Source organism: Etheostoma spectabile, chromosome 10 (genome assembly GCF_008692095.1).
Source record: "Etheostoma spectabile isolate EspeVRDwgs_2016 chromosome 10, UIUC_Espe_1.0, whole genome shotgun sequence".
In the NCBI taxonomy this organism is placed as follows: domain Eukaryota; kingdom Metazoa; phylum Chordata; class Actinopteri; order Perciformes; family Percidae; genus Etheostoma; species Etheostoma spectabile.
This window is the reverse complement of record NC_045742.1, coordinates 21,899,218-21,922,963: the sequence shown is the minus strand read 5'-3', so window position 1 is coordinate 21,922,963 and position 23,746 is coordinate 21,899,218. Positions and strand designations below refer to the sequence as shown.

Genomic DNA, 23,746 nt, shown 5'->3' with positions numbered 1-23,746 from the left:
ACAAGACCAAAGTATAATAAATATAGTATAAATAAGTCCCTTAAAACTCTCGAGCGGATCCAGAATGCTGCAGCGCGTGTACTGACAAGAACTAAGAAAAGCTATTAGCTTCTCTGCATTGGCTTCTTGTAAAATCCAGGATTGAATTTATAATCCTTCTCTTGACCTACAAAGCTCTAAATGGTCGAGCACCATCTTATCTTGAAGAGCTCTTATTAGTGCCTTATTGTCCCACTAGAGCACTATGCTCCCAGAATTCAAAGTTACTTGTGATTCTTAGAGTCTGTAAAAGTAGAATGGGAGCCAGAGCCTTCAGCTATCAGGCTCCTCTACTGTGGAATCAGCTTCTGGTCTGAGTTCGGGAGGCAAAAAAATGTAAAACTCTTGGATTAGGGAGGCTCCAAAATCATGGTTGCAGCTGTTCAATCTGCTACACGTCCTATGATGCCCTGTTACATCCTGCTACACTCTGCTGAGCCTTGTAAGGCCGCACAGTGCCCTGCTATGCCACGAACCACTACAAACTATTTTTTTAGTCACTGTTCCATTATCTTTTATTGTAACTGTTATTGCCACTCTTCATTTCAACCCCAACCGGCCCGTCAGACACCGTCTACCAAGAGCCTGGGTCTGTCCGAGGTTTCTGCCTAAAAGGGAGTTTTTCCTCGCCACTGTCGCACTGTTGCTTTCTCTGGAGGGAACTACTAGAACTGTTGGGTCCTTTTAAATTATGGAGTGTTGTGTTGTCTAGACCTACTCTATCTGTAAAGTGTCTTGAGATAACTTGTTATGAATTGATACTAGAAATAAAATAAAATTCTAATATTGGAGTGGGTTTTCCAAGATGGAAAGAGCAAGGATTTTAAAAAGGGATGCCGAAGTTTGTGTAAATTAGAAGTGTTATAGTTGCTACTTGCTTGGCTTACTATAGCATGGTTGTGCTTAACGCTAAAATGACGTCTAGGATACTTCTCCTTGCATCAACGTAATTATGTGTCAGGATGTTGCTAGCAGACAAGTCACTCAAAGTCACGTGCAGTTGTAACACAGACCAGCTACGGCTAAAACAGCTGTGTGTAAATGACAGACAATAACAGCTAATTTTGGTTTCATTGATTGTTCATACTACTCAGAGAAATATATTAAACTCTCAAACTTTCGTTGCTTCTCTCCTACGCTGTAAAACGACACCTCACACTATCAATCTCGTACAATATACAGAATAAGGATAGCACTGATACTTTACTAACATTAGCTTGCATATTTGTTGGAACCTGATAGCGGATGTTAGCAATGAAATGGTACCAAAATAAAGTAAAACTATCATTACACTGGTAGGGACACTCACGGACGGAGTTGTCGCTAATTTCGGGTTCGCCACGGTAGGAGTTAGAACGCGCTCGGAATTGGGGGGGAGGGGGGGTGCTAAAAAGGGAAATTCAATTGGTTGTCATACACAATTTTACCGCTAGATGGGTGAAATTCTTACACAATGTAGCTGTAACTTCCTTGAAGGCGGGTACTCTGTTGATGTTTAAAACTAATGGATCTGTCCAGAGCCACTCTGGATCTGCCATAACCAATCACTGACGCATGGTTGGCACGTCGGCTTAGCTTCGCTAGCGTTCGCCTTAGCCAACTCCTTCAACATTAAAAGGAGTGAGCTGGAAAATCTAACTTTTTCCCAAACTCCTTGGGGAGGAGGGACACAACATCATGGCCACCAACAAACTCAGTAAAGATTGTTCTTGCTCAGGCTTTAACGTCTGGATATTCGGCAGCGTTACCACAACAGACCAAATGGCTTCGCTCGCATCTTTCAACTTACAACTCAAACTAGTGCACAACCTCAACGTCCGATGCAGTAGCGTGCTTTGTGCTCTCCTGCAACTTGTCGCAGAATACAACAAGAAAGCTGCAGCAGCAGTGTGGCCTTGCCGATCTGTGGTAGTCTTTTTCACTTTACTTATTAGAGAATGGATCATGTATCGTGCAGTGATATCACTTAACTGTATCCTTTTAATATTAAACGGTCTGGTTTTCAATGATGAACGACCGTTTGAGTGTATGAAATTTGACTTGATTCAATTTACTGTTCATGATGTTTCCTGTGTAGATAAAAATGCATGGCCAGTTACTGGACAGATAGCACTTATGGTAGCAGCTGCTTTAAATCAAATCAAAAAGGAGGAATCGCTGCTGTAGTAGCTGTCTTTGAGGCCATGAAGCAGCATGCTTTATGTAAACAGGTACAAACCTACATTTATGAATTTTCAAGGACGGCTAGGTTTACAAATGATCATTCACTGCCATTCCCTATGGCCAGACACTGGAACACAAAAGGCCATAAGAGCACTGAAGCATGTGTATTAATTCCTCTGTTCATTGTCAAGTAAACGGCTCCAGTTTGGGCATCCTGCTGGAGTGTCTTTGGGTTGCAAGGTAAAAGACTATGTCAATAGTCTCTGAAGTTGACGGATACGAGTTACTCTTAGTCTTTGATCTCAACATCAAGGCAGCACTGCAACAGCAGGTAACTGAATTGATTTCTATAGCTTCCAGCTGCTCTCCAAAAGCCACAAATGGCAACAATATAATACACACTCAAATTTCCTGCTTTCTTTATAAGTTTCCTTTTTGCTGCCGTACAGGATTAAAAGATGAAGCCAGAGCCTAAGTGCTCAAGTGTCTGAGCTGTTTGTCTCCCTCTATTGGCTGACTCATCCATCATATGATAAATTAAAGCATTTTCTAATCACAGAAACCCTAAAAACAACAGTGTAACTGGGGCAATTAGTGTAGCGTTCATTCTTCAGTGTCTAACAGCACATAGTTGATTGACTCCTTAAGAGTTTGCTGGTGGAAGCATTCAGATCCTTTGTAAAAGCCAGAAAAGTGGCTAAGTGTAAAACTATTTGAGTAAAATCCAGCATGGCTATCTATTATCAGCACAATCTACTTAAAGTATCACAAGTAAAAGCATTCATGCCAATATATTATTAAACATACATCATTTATATTACTGCAGTATTTTGAGGCGGTTACATGTAAGCAACATTTTAATTTACTAGCTTGAGGTGGCACCAATTATATATATATATATATATATATATATATAATATATATATATATATATATACATATATGAAGTTGTCTGAAACAAATCACCTTTTATAAGTTGATCATAAGAAATATTTTTTGTAAATTCAATCAATTTGTAAATTGATCAGTAACTACACATCAAGTACAGTAAAAGTAGTAACGGTATAAGTTAGTAAAAATATTTAGGTACAATGGTGTCAAAATTGTCGATGCAGCACTTGCATAAATGTGATGACTGTCCATGACTGATTGAGTTATAAAAAAAAAAAGACAAAAACACTCCTGTTATCATAAATCCTTTAATATATGAAAGAGGCATATTTTAACACAATGTACAGTGTAACAGACAATGTCCCAAAGTTTTCATATACATTTCTTTACAAGGCTACCCATCCAAGTGGACAGGTCTAAACTGAGAGAATGGATAGATAACATGGTTCTGTTTGTTGTACACTGAAATCAAGACAACTAAAAACTGTACTTACAGACTGTAAGTAAACTGGAGAAACCCTTTCTTGTTGCCCAGCTGAATAAATGGATATTCATAGTGGTTTCTGTGTGGCTAAAATATCATTAAATACTATAACTGTAAACCCATCTTCAACTTAAAATGCTTTTGTTTTTCCAGTCAGATTGCACTTGCGTCTTCTTGTTCAAATCACAACCTGGTATGGAAATATCATTACTAACAACTGTGATATTGCTGTTAATATTCTCACAGCAATTATGCTGTTCCTCTGTGCTCTGATTAGACCAGCGTCTGCACACGACAAAGACTGAATAGGGCTGTACTGAATATAGTGTTTTTTAGATTCAAAGCTTCTATTCAGGTTTTGCTCTACAAATGTCTCAAGTGCTGCTCATGTGTGTAATAAATAACAGAAATTATTACATTAGCAGATGTAAAAGCTTGAACAGAATCACAGGATAGTGACATTGACTTTGTATTTATTTGCATAAAGGATTTCTTTTAAAGTAAACATGTTTTATATCTAAGAATGATCAAAACCTGGACAAACGTGATGATTTTAATGATCTTTATCATCCATATTGTTTAAAGCTACTGAAGAAGAGAGTGAGAAACTATCTCAAAAACATTGTTTAACTAGTCGTTTAATGCTGATTTCAATTATTTGTGATTGCATATAAGGTCTGCACACACACACACCTGCAAAAAAAATGGAATGCTCATCTGCTGTCATGCTCACTAGAGCAAATTAAAAATATATATATAAAAACCAGAATAACATCCAGAAGTAAAGACACTAAAGACAACACTTTATGTCACATTCCTAAGCTTCACTTGTCTTGTGCATTGCCCTGTACAAGGGGACCAAGAATGTCTGTCTGAGCATGGAGCAGTAGGTCCTTGCTGATACAGACTTATACATCCTTTAGAAGGATTTAACTGCCCACAGGAACAGCAGAGAAATTAGAAGGGGTTTCGTAATGCTAGGCCATTACAATAAAGGACAAAGCATAATTAGCATTGTTTTCTCCCTCCTCCTTTCCCCTGCATAAATACAGGAATACAAAACCAGAATCACCCAAAGGTGTTAAAAACATACTCCAGAAAGACACCTTTGTAGAGTATGTATATTAAAGCCACACTGCTATAACAGATTAGTATTGCATTATTGTCCTTATTACCATGGTTACTGTCTGATTATTGGCATATCCATCCAGACACAGTGGGGGCTGCAGAGATAGAGCAGGAGTGCGTTTCGTTTAAGAGCTGTAGCTCTGTACTGCAGCAGAACTGACACCCGTGGCATCCATCTGCCTTCAGCCAGATCCTCAGAATCACTCAAAAGGCAGCGGACCACCATTTAATCATGTACAACACACAATCTTCTCGCACACATAAGCAAAAGGGGTTTGTGTTTTTTTAAGAGGGGGAAAAAAAGAGTGTCCAAGACCCTGAGCAAACACTTCCACTTGGGTGATTTAAGAAAAATGTTAAACTTCAAAAATTTGTTGAACTAATTAATCACACATTATTTGTTTCAACCCACTTCTCAAAAGATTAAGCTAGAAAGGTATGGAGAGAAAATAAACACTGGTTTCATCCTGATCTTCTAGACTTGAGTGGGACAGATTGATATACAACGATTAGTGAAATCAAAGAAGCCCACACCCACATTTAGAATAAACAGAGAGAAATCATGTTACATCAGGCAGCTGTAAGTTGTGTTTTATTCTGTAAATGTATGATCTGAAAGCTGTCTGAAAAAATGTCTGTTTTCTCACATTGCTTGAGGCTCTTGCTCACTGAGTATACATGCAGCACTGAAAAGAATGAGCCTTACCTATGGAAACCCATCCATTTCAACTGGTAGAATCAATAAGACTGACTTCAGTCACTCCAGAACAGATGCATTGTGCTCCTCCTCGGGATCTATTCGACTTGCAAATTCATGACACCTAAATTCAAATGATTGTGTTGCGTTTCTTTTTTTGTTTTTTAAAACAAGCCCTGCGTTAAAAATACATAACAATGACAGGCTTTGAAACAGGTGCAGTCAGATCAGGTAATGTTTTGAAGAGGAAGCATGTGGGGGAAAGCAACATGTGACATGTAAGCACAGCAGATGATCGTTAGGTGCCGATACTGAACGAGCTCCATATATAGCCAACATATATCTATATTCTACAGACAGACTCAGTGAAGCAGAAACAGCTTTGGTGTACTGCTCACAGAATATTTATGCTACTCATCTTTTAACTTATGTATATTGCAATTCAAGAAATTGTTTTTTTTGGACTGAGTGGGTCTGTAAACCCCACCCAAATCATGCCAATGCTGTGTATCTGAATGATACTGCTACAACCAGAAACAACTGTAGTGGTCAAATGCTGACAGAAATGTACAAAAGTATCAAGTGAACCCAGTCATATGATCAGAAACTACATTGTGTCGCAAAGATCATGAAGGAAGATGAAAAGCTGTGAGGGTGACTTATAATGGAATCCAAAAGGATTTTTTTGATTATTAAAGGTCCCCTGACATGGTGCTCTTTGGATGCTTTTATATAGGCCTTAGTGGTCCCCTAATACCATTTCTCAAGTCTCTTTCCCAAAATTCAGCCTTGGTGCAGAATTAAAGCCACTAGAGCCAGTCCCACAATGAGCTTTCCTTAGTATGTGCCATTTCTCAGTCTGTAGCTTTGGAGGAGAAGAGGGGGGGCGGCAAGGTGGAGGCTAGGTGTGTGGTCTTGATCAACTGCCACTTTGCTCATTTGAAAGCCATGTTGTCCCTCTCTCAGGGTTGGGCCGAATTCTCTGGGCGGGCAAAGCAGAGAAGGGGGAGGTAACCTTGCTCCTTATGACTTCATAAGGGGCAAGATTTCAGAACAGCCCACCTGTGCCTTCATTTTCTCTGGGTATCCTGCTCAGGGAGAGCAGGATACCCAGGGCTCGGTTTACACCTATCACCATTTCTGGCCACTGGCGGACCATGGCGGGCTTGGGGAACACATGTTAAAAAACCTCAAAGTGAAAATGTCTTGCCACAGGACTTTTAACAACAAAAGGTGACATGTATACAAACTGTAAACTGGAGAAAGAACAAATAACATTGCAAATTGCTTAAATGCCATCATGTTAGACTTGTTAGCTCGTTATCAATAATCTAGTCAACTTTTAAAGCAGCATTCATGTTATATTGAGGCTTTTGCTAGTATCAAAAAGGTAACAGCGTGTTTTTACTAATCTATTTATAAACCAGTCCAAACTAAAGACACAACATTAAGTTTAAGATAAAAGGGATATTATAACATTTTTAATTTGTTTGATTTCTCATTTCAACTGGCATTTCCCACATAAAAAAGGGACAATAAATTCACATTTTGGCTATCTAGAAATGCTATTTCTTTCTTTCCGCCATTTCTTAATAAAATCACAATTGTAGCCAGACAAAACCTTGGCAGTTTGCTTGTGGCCAGCTGATATTATTTGGTCAACAATAAGAAGCTATTTCGCAGTGAGAGGTAAAACTGGTGCCTGGGAAAGTTAAACTATGAACCCAGAATAAAAATGTGTGCCTATGAAAGGATAGGAAATAAAGGATGAATAAAGGACATCTATAAACAGACAAATATTCTTATATTTCAATATGCAGAGGACAAAATATAAGACAAATGTGGTAACATAAGTCAAGTAAAAAAGGCCCAAAACCAGCAATCCCATGTGCCTGAGGGATGCTCAGAGATAAACAATAATCTCAACTATCATTAAACCCATTTCCCTGTATAGCATAGTCCCACAATCCTAAACACACCAGGCCATCCCATATAATAAAATACAAGATCCTTCAGTAAATCAAAGGATAATACAATCACTGCAGGGCAAGCAGGGTGACTTTCAAGGAACTGTCAGTGTTTTCTGCATTAAGTTAGTCCAACTAAATTCAACAGACATGGATGGAAAAAACAGATAAGCTTTTAACCGGTGGCAGAAAGCACATCTTTTGGCCAAGCCCTGAGGTATTGTGGGGCGGGGTGCAGAAATTCCAATGTAAAGATCAGGAAGGAGACAAACCTATCACAGGAAATTAATGGCACTTTTTACATTTTGAGTAAGAATTGAAATCCCCTGAAATGGTTTGAAGTTGCAGATTTGACCAGTTCAGAGTCTTTTCAGTGGTCATAAAAGGTCACCATGGAAAGAAAATCAATCAATGTATTTTTTGGCCAACCAGCCAGCCACCCACGATTCCCTACAGCAGGAAGTGGGCACAAGCATGTTGTAGGCGGAGATGTTCAACCCCTCACTGAGTGTAAAGAGGCTCTGTGACAATGTAACGCTTTACTTTCTTCTTCTTTTTTTCCTTTCATCCATGGCTTCCAATCTCCCAATTGATAAGAGTCTTTGTGCATCTGCGCCCCTTAAATACACTTGTCCAAAATCAGAAAAAAAAAAAATAGAAAGAATCTAACTACGAAGTAGGCAGGACCGTCCTCTGTATATTTGGGTTAAAATCCCAGCGGAGGTATAGACAAAGTGTTTACTGTTTGGTTTGTGTGGGATATTCTTTTCCTCATTCAAGTGTCACTGATAAACAGGAAGGTAAACTCTTTGTGTCTGCACATATGCAAGTGTGAGAGTGTGAATGTGCTGCTTAGCTCAACGGCAAAGAAGACAAAGTTGAAGGTTGTCGGCTCTCCGTCCCCAGTTGGGCAGGACTCTTTCTGTGCTGTGTTGACGTGGGGCAGGTCTCCCTTACTTCACCTCTCCTATCACCAGTTGGCTTTGACAGCTTTGACATCACTCACCAGGTTTTGAGCAAGGCAGATACCAAAAATCTGCAGAGGAACACAGGACAATAGGTTAAGTGTTGCTTGGAGAAAATGAGATCAGATCAGAGACAGTTACAAAAAGAGCAGACTGCTATATTGCAGAGATTTGCTTGATGTTACCCGTTGTCACCATGAGATGGCAGTGATACAAATTCAGAACCCAGACATATTGCTACTTTTAGGTAAACACCTCATTTCAAATGCAATAGGTTTCCTCATGTAAATGTTTGCAAGAAAAAAATGTACAAAAAAGGATATCTTACCTGCAAAAGTGCAATACCAACAAAGATTCCAGCTACAATGATCAGGTTGTCCTGAAGCCATTTCTCGAACTGTCCCACACAGCCCTTGGTATAGATATATTTCTGCCGGTTCAGGTCCTTATTTTTAAAACAGAAAAAATATTAAAAGTAAATTAAAATTGTGAGCGAATACATTGTTTCTTAAAATCAGAATTAGAATGATCCGATCCCAGAAAGGACATTGGCCTTTTGCACGATTTAAACAAACATCTGAATTTTTACCTATGACTAATGCTGAACAAAGCAAACAACACATATAGTATTTTGCCCAGTGACTCCTTCACTGCTGAGGAGGGGAGAGTGATGGCTGAGTCAATTGTAAATTACAGCGTGTCAGTGTCTTGACATCATGGAGAATATCAAGGCAGTGTAGTCAGTCAGGACCCCGTCAGGGCTGTAGGCAGGCAGAAGCTGTTTCCTGTTGCTGGACAGCTGGCTGTTTGCGTTGTCAGATTCAAACGATGATGTACATGGTCTATTCACAGATGGACATAAAATGGTGTAATTTAGAGCTGCAAGGGGACTAAAATGGGGATAGAGAATGGGTGTGAACAGGACCCTAAACAATGCTCTCTTTGTTACTCAAGACAAGTCAACCAGACAAACCCTTTGTTCTCTTCGCAAAAACCTGAAAGCTAGCTGTCAACCAATCAGAGGAAAAGGGAGTCCCTTGGCAGCCAATAAAAAAGCAGGAAATGCAATGTTGTTCTGCCTGTGAACTTCCTCTAAAGCTATTTCAGCCCTCTGCCTTATTGTGCTGCTGTCCTCCGCATGTCTCTTCCTCTTTTCCAGCAGGCACTCCATAAACAAGCTGGATAGAAACTTACTGCCCATCTCTGATAGTTTCAACAAAATGTCAACAGCCAGGGCGTTAGCAGAAGTGCACACAGAAAAAATGAATTCATACAGTGGCAGGTGGTTCACCGTATTGCAGTGCGCCTAGCAACAGCAATCTTTTTGACTGCAGTGCAGTGAGTTGTAACCACCACACCCACACACAGAGGAAAAGGGAACGGACTGGCATAACCCACTGAGTCGCCAATTACAGAGTGTAGTAAGGCTGCTCTCTAGGCTATAACTGGAGCCTAATTATCCCTGTTAGAAGAACAATCTGTTATTAAGGCAAGAAGCACGAAGAGGAGTCTGTGTGCAACTTAACCCTATGCATTCCCTATGTCTGTTGCATTGGCCACATGTTTCTAGGTATACTTCTATTTAGTATGTTTTTAAAAAAAGGAAACTTTTCCACATCCTTATCAAGAATATAAGTAAAGATGCTATAAAATACAAATTTAACTAGTTCAATTAAATGTCATTTATTTAAACCATTAATACATTTTTACTGGGGGTTTGTGACAAGCAATTACGCCTCAACAGATGAAGGTGATCGCCACTCCACCTTACACAAATGCTTAGATTGTTTCACTCAAACAGGCTTGCAGCTTGTCAATCAGCTCGCCATCAGAACTAATTCCACTCAGCAGCTTTACCTTCATTTTAAGGTTGACCTTCCCTGACAATCTTGCGTCACTACTGACATTGACTCTACTGTGAATTAGGTTTTGGTTCTGTTTAACTGCTATAATTTTAAAATACTTTTTAAATCTTGATTTATTTGAAAAATAACACAATAGAGCTAGGTCTTAGAGAATAAGAATAACAGGAGAGCAAAGTAAAACTAATATAGGGTTAAGTATATAGCGAGCCCTTGAGATCTAAACAAGTGTTATAGTGCGTTCCATTTGTACCCAGAAGTCGGATTTTCCAAGGTCAAAGTCAGAAAAGCCCCCTGACCTCGGAATTCCGAGCTTGGAACTCTGACAATCAGAGTACCCTGAGCTACAAATCCAACATGGCTGCCTAGTGCATCAACAGTAATGAAAGCTGTAGTAACATGCAGATATAAGCACAGTCCTATTTGTGTTTCATTAAATCAGTTGTGCACACAGTCCTGTCCAACTTCTCTCTTTGGACATGTTGTTAAGCTGTTGGTATGCAAAAAAACAGCGTAATGCATTTTTATAAACTGGAATTTTTAAGTATGGCTAACCTGGCTACAGCTAACCCCACAATGAAAAATCCGACTTGTAAATGGAACGCATTCAACTCAGCTGTGACGTCATTCCCAGTGTTGGCTTCTGAAGGTAAATGGAACGCACTATTAGAGACCAGAGAGAGAGAGAGAGAGATACAAACCCCTTGAACTTGCCGAACATCATAACCACACTGCGTGTTGATGACATCCTCCTGTAAGAACAATACAAAAATGTGAGAATCCTCTCCATTTCAACAACTAATCACATGTTTGAGATGTTGGGGTGACGAGAGGAGAAATAAAGTATTGATAAGACAATGGGTCAACCGAGTATGGCTCCATGATAATGGCTACAATAATTATGCAACTATATATTGGAGTCATTAATTGTCTGAAAAAGCCAAAATACTCTTTCATACTCCATCATGTCAATTTTTCTGAATATTTTCTGAATTCAATTCTACGAGCCTTCAAAATGAATTAGAATGTTAAAAGAAATGCAAAGCTAGTTTTGTTTTTGTTTTTTTATTTTTAGATTATTTCCTTGATTAATATTTTTGTCCAGAAAATAGTGGAAAATGTTTTTTTTTTTAAATCACAAACAATTATTTGATTATCAAGATAGTTGCTGATTAATTATCTGTTGATCGTCTAATCCTTACAGCTCTAGATTATTTAAATACGGATATATAATTATGTCTGATTAATCATGCATTACTATGGTTGAATTACTCACTGCAGGGTCTTTGACACAGCAGGAGAAGGGGACACCACAGCGTTCCCTACTGGGGTTCAGCTCAGTGCAGTTGAAGTAGATGTTCAGGTTCCAGTCGTCGGGCCCGTGAGCTCCACAGCATGACCACTGAGACATCAGCAACAACAGGCAGAGATTAGGCAGCCAACTCCAGTTAACGACAGATTTATTTTCTCTAAACTGGTTTTGAAACCTGGCTCAAGTCAGATTGGGTGGGTCGCCAGCTTACAGTGATACAGATAGTGAGACACAAACAGCAGATGTAATCGCCTTTACAATACGCCATGACAGAGCCCAGTGTTTACACCCAGGAGCCAATTATCTAAACTGTCTCATTCATGGAATGGGATAATCATTTGAGGGAAATGCAATTAATCAATAGATTTAATCTACAATTACAGTGGCTGACTGAGTCTCCTCTCTGCCCAGAACTAAGTCTGTGTTGAAACTCATATAAACAACAACCTTTCTAAAGAAGGGAGGGACTCCTTCCAGCTAAGAAACGTTTTACTGTTAGTGACACACAAGTTGTAGTCCGTAGGTGTGTGGACTCACATATTCCTGGGCAAAGTCAATGAGATTCTGCAAGTCTATGTCATCGCGGTAGGCCTTGACATTATTGTTGATAAAAAAGTTGAGCTGGTCTTTGATCCAGTCCTTAAAGACGAAGGCAAGGATCCCCGCAGTGAGCTCCAAGAAGAAGATCAAACCCAGGAACACAGAAAACTGGAAAGTACACAACACACACACACACACACACACAAAAACGTGAAACCCACAAGCACTTAGACAATCCATCGCTCACTTCAATCAGGGGATCTGGGCGTGTTTTCTAAAGGATCAGAACAATAATAACATTTGTCTTCATTCAAGCATTTCTTGTAAAATTCTGAAAAAGCAACAACTCTGATGTAATGTCCCTGTGCAGGTCTGGTTGTGGGGCCTGTCCTGATTTGCTGAGTGAGAGTGTGGCAACAAAAACCGCAGTCCCAGAGGTGCCATTACATTTTCCCTTTACAGTAAATGTAGGAGGAGACGCGGCTAATGATAAATGAACAAAAGCCACATTGGCTCCTTGCTCTGACGCCTGACTTACTGCTGCTAATGGACATCGGCTGGACTTAATAGCTACTCAGAATCGGAGCCAGCAAGTTTGTCTCTGTAAGTCACGTGTAGTTATCAATACAGCTGAACCCAACAGATCAGTGTTTCTGATCACTGCTTTCTGATAAAACAGGACTTGGTTTAGTGATGAGAAAACATGTATTTTTGTCATGCAACCAGCATTTGGCGTGGGTGAGACAAAGTGACACCTGCTGCTGTGACAGGCTCAGCTCTGGTGTCAACTGCAGAAATAGGGGGGTGTGAAGTGGGTGAAAATGGTGTCTGTGTTGGTAATGTCGGGAACAGGCTTACAAATTTGAGCAGGGAAGTGTTCTCTCTGAGGGCTCCAATACAGCCAGCAAAGCCCAGAATGAACATGACCCCTCCTACGACGATGAAGAGCCACACGGGGTCGAAGCCCCCTAGGTCTGTAATGGTTGACAGATTGGCCAGCACGCCCTGAGGGAACAGAAAAAAGACAAAACAGAGTGGTGACTCTGACTAAAATATGTCCAAAATCAAACCTTACTATGTTTATTACAAGGTCCCAAATCCCTCTCTCTTCAAAAACACACAGTTAACCTTGAAAAGAGAATGTGGTATAAAAAAGAAATAGTGAAAATTGAACTAATCACACAGCCAAGACGCCAGCTGGTGTTGTCCTGTTCAAAGATATTAAAAGGCAAAGGTGTTATTTTATTAGAATGGTATCTACCAAGTGTGTTGCTTCCTCAATACAATAACAGAGCCCCAGAGGGTTTTTTGATCAATTTATCTACAACACAATTTCCCTCTCCAGTAGATCTCTGTCCAACCTATGAAACTAGTAACATTTATCAGAAGAGGCACAGCTCAGAGCCTTCAGCAAACATTCACAAACGGACATCTGTCCTTCCTCTCTGCACATCCTGCCCTCACAGCCTCTGGGCCACAGTGTATCCAACATTTTTTCCTGTCACTCTCTGGTCTGCATCATGCCTGCCTCTCATTCACACAATTATAGTGTTTATGTTTACCTTGTTCAGCTTTGTTGTCCTTGTTTTTAGCCGTATGTCTATTTCTGTGCACGTACTTGGAGAGCTACAAAAAGCCGGGAGTCAAATTCCTTGTATGTGTGTCACACTTACTTGGCTATCAAAACCAATTCGGATTTTGAAATGACACCCTGATGTCAAAGAATGGGCTCCCTGCACAATGAGTCAATGTCACAGCAGTGCAGTTTTGTGTGTAAAAAAGGTTTCAGCAAGTGTTCTTATATAACGTGTGTTCCGTGTTCATGCATTTGATCCTACCAGGGTAAATGTGGGCGCCTGCTCATTCAGTTCTGACATCCTGTTTGCATGTCATCCACATGTCAAACACCAGCAAAAGTCCAAGAAGCTGAAATCTCATACTGCTTAAGTTAAGCTTCAACTGCACTAAGCTAAAGGACAACTATAGGATAAAGGGATAACTATATTCTTGTGTTTTTATGGCACTCATGCAGAATGAAGAGCCCTCATTTGAATTTAAGCATGAAGCCCAGAAACAATGTAGTCTGGCTGTTTTCTGGCTGAACGCAGCAGGCTAGAAACTAATCATCTTAGTCACCGAGACCCAAACTCAACATTATGCCTTTCCAGTACCCGCTATTCATGTTTCGGCCTAATCCCTTTAAATTATTCATGCTGTTCCACCAAGGTACTCCGGTTCAAGCCTACTTGCACAAAGTTCATGACCAGACGTAACTAATCAGTACATGCTTCCACGCTGGTGCAGCATTTACTGAACAGACTGGTACAATTTCTAGCTAATTAATGAACAAATTGACTGTTACCTCAATTGGAAGGAGCTTTAAATGTGGCCATGATCCACTGCACATGAGAGACTAATGGGAGCACCTGATCTTTGTAGCTGGTATACTGTGGTAAATAAACAATAACTAGTTCCCATGCAAATTTGAGGCATTCATTTTGTGACGGGCAGAGGCGTTAAAAGGAGAATTCCGGTTTCAAGTGCCTACCCATATGTATTGATTCCTTCTGAGTCAACACAGTGACTGACTGCAGTAAATGTGAAAGAAATGCATAAACGTTGTGCTAATTCAGCTCTGAGTGCTTAAGGACGTCTACAAATTATAAAAACAAAAAGAGACACAAAAATATTTATTAATTTAATGATTAAATAGCAGTGTCTGCAAACTTACCTCAATTATAACTTGTCTCCTGTTAGTTGTACTACAGCACTTACTTTAAAAAAATGCCTATTATTGAAAATATTTTTGTATCTCTTTTTGGTGTTATAGTTTGAAGAGAGTCCCTAAGAGTCCTTCCGTCTCAACACAGGAACTGAACAGAGCTGAATTAGCACAACTTGTCTGCATTTCTTTCACATCTACAGCAGTCAGATACGCTGTATTCACTCGGAAGGAACCACTGCACATGGGTAGGCATTTTCAATGACATTTCGAACATGCTAAAAACACGTTTAAAATTTGCCCTGCTTGAGCCTGTTGGGTGCTAACTCTAGCAGGAGGATAACACTGTGTAAGCAACAATGATGGTTTTCATTTTTCTCTCTACTGACAGCACAAAATTACAAATAATAGAGCTACGTGTTGGAATTGATCGGAATTCTCATTTAAATTCCTGGTGATTATGCATCATATGAGTTTGTAATGTTGGCCTTGTAGCTATGCCTATCACTAGCTTCAATAGTCACAAATTACACATAAGCTGCTGCAGCAACATCATCATTTATTTCCAAAGAGTCAAGCATGACATGTTTACCAGGACTATTATCATGCAATATGGCTTTAAGTGCTACAAAGCATTACAGGAATAGTGCCTCTATTTTCCACACCACTTCTCTTAAAAGCCCTGTTTTCATCTAATCGCTCGCCTACAAATTGTACTCCCATCTTATTCCCGCTGGAATTTGGAGAAGAATTTTAGCTATGTATGTGTTAGTATGTGTTTGTGTGCATGTGTTTATACTTACCTTCTCCGCCCATGCCCACAGCCCTATGCCCAAGAATGCAGCTCCAAGTAACTGTAAAACAAAGCACACAGAGGAGACTTCCCGGTCAGATGGAAAGCAACGGTGAAATCATCAAGATGTTTTACACTTAATAAGCATCAACTAAAGTTAAAGGTAGAAAAAAAAAACTCTGACAAATAATAGAACTGTCTATCAGAAGATGTGGTGTGTTCACTTCTGATTTACAGTTGTGTCTCCTGGCAATCCTCAGTGCAAAAAAATTTGTCTCCAAGCTTTGTTTAATGTTACCAACGTTTTGTTGCTCACGGTGTTTCCGCACGATGATTATTACCTTCGCACACCGGGCTGATGTCAATGCTTCAGCATCTCAACAGAAACTTAATCACCCATTCCACGAATCGGACCCGACAAAGTAAATCACAGAGATGTATGGATGAGGAAACTACACCAAACACAACAGCTACCAAACACAAAGAAAATACTTAGCGGTGACCACAATTTGATCTAAAGAGCCAGAAAACAGCCGATTATTGCGACCAATTTCTCTCACCCACTCTCTTCACAGAGAAACAGCTGATAAACGATCTATTAGCATAAGTGTAACAGAGTTGTGTGACATTGTAATCAATTAAATAAATAAAATAGAGTATAACTAATATTTACATAGAGGCCTATACAGATCAGTCTCAGGTTGAAACTTGTAGTTCTGAAAAGTTAAAGTTGCACAGCTTAAGGTAATTTTTCTGTATGTTTAAGGTATGCCTTAGTTTGAGGATGTTATTTGTTAAATTTCTTGATCTACAAGTGCAAGTTAAAACTCTACCATGCAAAGTGAAAGCCATTAACACCCAGAAATTCCGCCGGCTTCTCTGGGCCCAAGCTCATCTGAGACGGACTGACGCAAAAGGCAAAACTGTGCTGTGGTTCGACGAGTCCACATTTTAATTTGTTTTTAGAAATCATGGACGCCACGCCCTCCGGGCCAAAGTGGAGGTGGACCATCCTGATTGTTATCAGTGCAAAATGAGTCAATATTTGCAAAAAAAAATAAAGTTTACCATTAAAATTTAAATATCTTGTTTTTGTAGAGTATTCAATTGAATATAGGTTGAAAAGGATTTGCAAATCATTGCACTCTGCTTTTATTTACGTTTTACACAACGTCCCAACTTCATTGGAATTGGGGTTTGTACTTCTACATGTATTATACAGCAAATTTAATTTCGGGCAAAAATACCTAAATGTACATCAAATTGCATTTCCCACTGCTACAACATGAGGAAACCTTGAAGGCAGCATTAAGTGAGACAGCTTTGGAGGTATCCATGCCTGGTACCTTGCCATTTTGGCTTACTATTTCTTCCACTATTTTGCAATGTGTTTCTCTCCCCATGAATAGCTCTTTTAACTTTATTTACAAAACACACAAATAATTGAGACCCTCTTTGGAAACAAACAGATAAAGTAGAATGAAACACTCCTTTTTAGGGAGGCCAGACTGCTGAACAAAACTTAAATTCATAAATAAATGCATTTTCATTTTGATCACAATATTAAAAGGAAACTAGACCTACCGCTACTTCAAAGTTTCACTAGTTTTTTTTATTTTTCTATTTAGCCTAACACACTATTTAACATATAAGCATATTTGTACCGGTATTATGTCTTTTAAAGCCCCATCTGCAAACCAAACTTCCCTCAGAAAAAGGTTTTGATCAAAGTGAATTTGACAGAATGAGTACATTGAAACGGAACTTAACCTGCCTTTGTACAGTGCTTGCTTTGTTTCCTTGTTTAACTTATCCCACAGTGTGGGTATCCAGAGTCAAATTCAGGTCACTTGGTGGCACTGAAACACACTACCTGTGCTAAACCCTGTCAATGCTACCCTGGGACTAAAATGTTCTAGATAATCAGTGCTTTTAAGTGAGCATTAAATAAAAAAAACTAAGTGAAAATTAAACATAAAATGCTAATTTTATGCTGAATGGTGCTTTTTTTTTGCCTCCAACGTCACCTTCCAGGTAACTAACCCTAACCTTATCTCTAAACATAACCCCCAACTTTCACCGGATGCGTAGTGGCTGCGGATCCGCTCCGGAACGGAGGCGGAGTCATTAGGCTTCCATTAAAGTCAACATGTGTATTTCCACCAACTGCGGAACGGCTGCACCCCGACTCCGTCCCAGGTCCAGCAATCCGCGGCCCTCGGGAGCAGATACACAGAGCTTCTATTTTTGTCTGCCGCAACGGAAAGCTCTGCAGAAGTTCAGCACACGGCAGATAGTACGGGATAGGAAATCGAGCACAGAAACAAATTAGAACACCCGGTTAATTTCAAAATAAAATAAGACCGTGCTCATGGCAAATCATATTTCCCTGCACTACACCTTGAAAACACAGCACAGAGTTGTTTCCTCTCTACTCCTGTGGATGGAAACTAACAGTTGTTTCTGTGGTTCTATTCTACATGAATTTGGAAGACCTCATGAGTCCTCGAGGCTTCAGCTGTCTGTCATGGCCGCAGCCGTTCCGCAACAAATCCCGACCTGGTGGGTATTGACGGACAGCGGAGGACGGAGCCGTCACGCAGTGGAGCCAATCCGCAGATGTTACGCTTCTGGTGGAAATCAAGGGTGACCATTACCGCGCTGCCTAGAAGGACATGTTGGGGGCAAAAAACACCAAGCACCTAATTTTATATGAGATCCACATAATATTTATCTCCTTATCTCTCAGCAATTAAACAGTAAAACCAAGAAAGTCAAGTTACAACATCTTTCTTCTTGCTTTGTATATACTAGGGATGCACCAAACCCAGAGTTTGGGTTTGGCAGAGCTTTAGGCTTTTTGACGGAGTTCGGGTGCTGCCGAACCGAACGCTACCAAAGAGAAGTAAGAAGAAGTGAAACTCAACAAAAAAAAGGGGCTAACGTGTTGAGTTTATGCTCTTTCAAAGAGTATATAGGTAACAAGAGACAAAACTCCATTGCAACAAAAGCACCCATGGCTGAGCTGCAGCTCCGCCATCTTGGCCTGAATGCAACACAACGTTCCATTGACTTTATCCTCTTGTTACTTCTATACTCGTTGAGCGCTACGCTGGTCAACACAATGTCGCCACCGTTGATTACAGGAAGGTGTTTACGTAGGTGGCCCTTTCAATCCAGTAGGCTGTGAGAAAATAAAAATGGACCCTGTGAGCAGAAAAGTGCTGTTTGGCAGTACTTTTGGTCAAAAGAAGGCGATTCAAGTTGAACTACATGTTCAATCTGAAATTCCAATTTGTCTCGTGGTGGAAAGAACCCTAAACAATACACAACATTGCCGCTGTTAAGTCATTTGCGTATGATACATCAGAAAGAATACGAGTTGTACATGAAGGCATCTGCAGACAGCAGCCAAAATGCAGCAACTTCAGGTACGGCAAAGTCACAGCTAAAAACTGTTAGCCCTACACCAAACCAGCAGTGGGCATCGAATAACCCACAAGCCAAAGCCATTCATTCAGGATTGGGAAAATGATTGCCACTGACTTGCAGCCCTTTAGAAAAGCTAGTGGAAGACACCGGATTCAACAAGCTACTCCATCTGCTTGAGCCACGTTATAAAATCCCCTCCAGGCGCTTTTTTATTGACAAAATCTTGATTGGATCTTGAGATAGGATAAATATTGGCCTTGTCAAAAATATTTTTTCCCACTTGTGTGCCTGGCATAATGTATATTCTTTGTGTTACAGTTAATTATAATAATAATTTATTAAAATAAAATGAAAAATGCACTGCTGTGGACATTGGGAGTAGGATTCAGTTCGGTGTTTGGCAGAATCTTAACCCGTGGGTTCGGTATTTGGCAGAACCCCAAAAATCTGGGTTTGGTGCCTCCCTAGTTTATACTTCATTGCTTCTGTTTATTTGGAGACAGGAGGTTTTAAAAGACCATCAGGATTTGTTTCTTTAAATCTCACCTGCTCTAGTAAGTAATTTGTTTCCCTTACTTAGGTGCATTTGTATCATTCTATCTAATCTATGTCCCTTTTATCCCTAAGCAAATAAACAAAGTCTGGAACTAGATGTCCCTGTATCCGCCTCATTATTTAAATTAGGCTTTTCAGGTTATTTTGTGCTGCTGCAAGATGTGTGTGTCCCAGAGCGAGGGCTTCTTCTCCATGTGGACAGAGAGATTATCAACACTTGAGAAAATGCCTCCCTAAGCCAGCTGATCCCATTAACCTCAACTAACTAGCAGACAAACCAAGCTCCACGCTGCCCGGACACACACAAATACACAGAGCGTAGACTTACTCAAGTGTGACTGCCCTTCCGCTGACTCCGTAAAAAGCTGAATCTCTAATGTGGCCAGCCGTGTGAACGTAGCCACTCTTGACGATATGATATCAATTAGAGCCCGACCGATAAAGGATTTTTAAGGTCAATAACGATACGAATATTTGGTTTATTTCTGGGAGATATGGTTAAAACCTTCTATCCCAGTATGGGTCATTTCATATCTCAGCACATTTCGGTCTTCAGTTTTTTTGTCATCGCAATAGACACAATATAGAAAAATATATTATATATATTAATAGAGATTTTTATATAATTTTGAGTATATATCGTAATATCACCCAGTCCTAGGTGCAACTAACAACTTCTTTTTTATTATCAATTGACCTGCTGATTATATAGATTTTGCCAAAAAGTTGTCTGAAAAAAGAAAAGTGAAAATGGCCGCTCTGATTTCCCAGAGCCCAAGGCGACATATTCCAATTTTTGTTTTGTTTGATCAAAAGTCCAAAGTCTGCAAGTTGGACAAATTTGGTCAAATTCTTTGAAAATGTGTTGTTGATTTCTTGTGAACTTAAGTGGCAATGAGGGCCGGATCAAAATTTGTGAGGGCTCAGATTTGGCCCCCGGGCCTTGAGTTTGACGTGTATTAGACAAAGAAAAGCATCAAATGCTGAGAAGTTGTAAATAGCTAATTTAATTTATAGATCAACTAATAGCATAATCATCTTATTATTTCAGCTCTACAATACGCACAGGAAAAAGTCTGCTATGCTTTCTTTCATTGCAATCAGAGATGCATACTGCGTATACAGTATGTGGAAACATGAATCCCTATCAACCTCTAAATGTGGCTTGAGTGACGTGTCCTCAAATGGCTGCATTCCCACTTGGGTCTTTACAGCTGTCCACCTGCGATGTGATAACCCAATGTCCCTTTTAGACACTTATAACTGTAGCTGGCTACACACAGCCTGCATCCAACCAATCCAGCAACTTGGTTACAGCTTAACAAGCTCTTAATTACAGCATGCAGAGCTTCCAAACACTCCAGCAGCTCAGGCAAAAAGTATGATTGATGAAGTGGATGTGTGGAAGGGGTCTATTGTAAGGACGAGAGAAGTTATGTTGTTCGTGGGTGAAAACATCTGGCTGTCAACAGCGAGCTTGGGTGCTGGAAGAATTCACACAGAAAAGGAGGCACTAGGTCTTACTGCTCTTTTTTGTTCACAACATTTAGGGTCTTACAAGCATTCGGTCTCAATTTAGGCAGCATTTTCAAGCCTGACAAGATCACTATAGAAAAGACAAATGGGTTGATTTGTAGAGGGAAAAAAAACATCTCTCTGTATCTTGGCAATGCACTAGCTTGTCTGTCAAATCATATTTCGCAGCACCACAGACAAGAGAACATCTTCTAGTAATTATTAACGGAAAGAGTCAGCGAGCTGGAACTTGTTCTACAGTTTTAGAGAGCTTAGACACAGGACTGTTAGCTTGGCCTGAGTGTCAAAATCGTCTGAAAGAACACAATGAGTCGGACACAACACTACAGCCCTATGACTCAATATTTCCAGTCATATTGAATGACAGAGAACCTTTCATTTGAGGCCAGTTGTAAAATGAATTTCTGCATTGTTTTTTTTTAAACTATGGCCTGTGACATGTTTTTAGCATATCACCTCGGTTTCACAGATAAAAAGCATGATAGATTATAGTGAGATACTCGTCCTAACTTTGAAGGGGAGTGTTGAGTAATGAAAAGGTGGTGACAAAAGGAGGAGATCCAGTTGCATGTGGATCCCATGTGCCTGATGAGTCGTCACAACAAGCCTCCCCTCACCACCACCACCCAGTCTTTGTTATCACCATCCCTTTTTGTGCGTTAGTGGGTGTGTGAGTGAGAGAAACAATGCTGTCCCACAGAGCTGGAGCACTATAATGGTGGATGGAGTGAAAAGGGGTGCTTGAAAAGAGCAAGGCTGGGTGGTAACCTTTTCCTTCCAACAGTGTGTGGGAAGACCCTCTGGGGCACACAGACACGCCATTCCTTCTGCCACAGACAATGTAATACACCAGCCCACAGATGCAATGTAGACGGGTGAGGAGGGTGGGGTGAAGGAGACTGAACAGAGGAACTTTTGAGACCGTGGAGGGATAAATATGGGGGGTGGGGTATCTAACAATACAGAAGAGACATGTCATTTCTCAAACTCAATGGTACCAATCTTTACTGCCAAGACAGAGCAGGGAGAGAGGCTAGCTGTAACTGTCTCTCCACCAGCTACTCTTAAAAGATAATAAAGTAATGAAGTATTCAAAGTGACTGGTTATATTTGTTAACTTCACGCCAAAGGTAAAGTTGCAGCTGCCCAAAGGCCAATAAAGACAAACACTTGGGAATCTGTGGACGTCTGCTAAAGTAAATGAAGCGACATTTAACACTTTAAAGTCGTTACACGAATTATAGCACATCTGACTAGTGACTACTCTCCTTCGCCAAAAAGTAACGTTAATTAGCTAGTAACTTACCACACATAGCGTAAACAACAACACATGGCAGGAGAAAAGCTGATTTAATACTTCTTTACTTCTAACTTAAATTATATTGATATATTGATAGGTGTATTACTGACACCTCACGGATCTTTTAAGTTCCAATTCGCAAACATCAACAGTGCTAAATTTAAGCTAACTTTACCAGACTATTGAGACTTTAAGTAGCTAAGCAACATTAGAGTTATTTACTTATGATATCGACAGCCAAACCATACAAAGAATGTATTTACTTACCCAGAATAAAATATTGAATCCAAATAAAAAGTATTTTACGCAGCAGCTGACTTCGGCTCCTTTAAAGTGACGGTGTTTTCTACTCATTCTTCCGAAGATAGTGGTGGCTAATTGGCAAGCTAACTAGCTAGCTAGGTAACTAACTACTACGGTTGGTACTTTAAAAGCTTAACCAAAGCTGTAGTTCTAGAACACATTAAGCCAACGTTAGCTGGCTCCATCAGCTAGCTATACAACCCCGAGTTTACTCGTCGGACAACATTAAGTAAATCAAACATATGCGGCTAATTATCTTTTCCTCGCTTTAACTATTAGCTTGCTAGGCCAGCTAGCTCGCAACTTATATGGTTAGCATTAGTAGCTAACAACAACAAATGCAGGGGCACTTCAGGCACAGACATTCATCTGCAGTTACGATAAGTTGATATTCAAATTGCCTGGCGTTAATTTCGGAGCGCACACCGGGAGATAGAGATAAAGCTGATGGTCTTTCAGCTAAACGTCTCCTCGATTATCTCTGTTGCCGCATCTTCCATAGGAAGCTTCATCCTTGTTGTTTTGTGCTGTAAAACCTGCCCCCGGCCCCTGCTGTCAAACGAGGAAACCACTGCGCTAACTTTCGCCCTTTTCACCCCAAGAGCGGCCTCTTGTGTCTTGATGAAGACTTTCACTTTACTGGGTGGAGAGCAAAACGAGGACTAGCCAAATCACCCTGATATAATCTATAGCATCCAGATAGAGTATCCAGTATCCAACAGTATATTGGCATGGTTCACTGGCCACCTTGCTGTTAATTTTGCCTTCCACTGCAAATTAGTTCCATTTAACAATACATGATTATTATGGACCTTCCATTCTTTATCTTATGGTGTAATTTATATTTGGCAACACAAATCCACAAAAAAAGAGGAGAGTTGTCAAAGGGAAACTTCTCAGCTTTTGAATATGAGCTCCCAAACCTATTGTATGTCTGCTGACTATTTGCCACCTAATTTTCTTATCACACTTTTATCCCTGCAACAAAGCGACTGTGCAGAATCACATTAGTTGTAATTGTGTGATTTAGGAAGCGAGAATCAAGGTTAGTAGGAGT

At 40.1% G+C, this 23,746-nt stretch overlaps 1 protein-coding gene and 1 long non-coding RNA gene across 2 annotated transcripts; one reads left to right on the top strand and one right to left on the bottom strand.

Annotated features, from left to right (window-relative positions):
* The first annotated feature begins 344 nt into the window (after positions 1–344).
* Positions 345–19,018, top strand: LOC116696582 (uncharacterized). The gene is made up of 3 exons (XR_004333778.1): positions 345–356; positions 13,188–13,193; positions 18,934–19,018. It is a non-coding gene; the product is annotated as an uncharacterized LOC116696582 (long non-coding RNA).
* tspan17 (tetraspanin 17) lies at positions 3,388–23,294 on the bottom strand. The gene is made up of 8 exons (XM_032527658.1): positions 22,654–23,294; positions 15,574–15,624; positions 12,907–13,053; positions 12,046–12,216; positions 11,473–11,598; positions 10,898–10,948; positions 8,663–8,779; positions 3,388–8,405 (listed from the first exon to the last, which is right to left on the bottom strand). Exons 1-8 carry the CDS (start codon positions 22,738–22,740, stop codon positions 8,340–8,342), a joined length of 816 nt encoding a protein of 271 aa, XP_032383549.1. The 5' UTR covers positions 22,741–23,294; the 3' UTR covers positions 3,388–8,339.
* Positions 23,295–23,746: the final 452 nt, after the last annotated feature.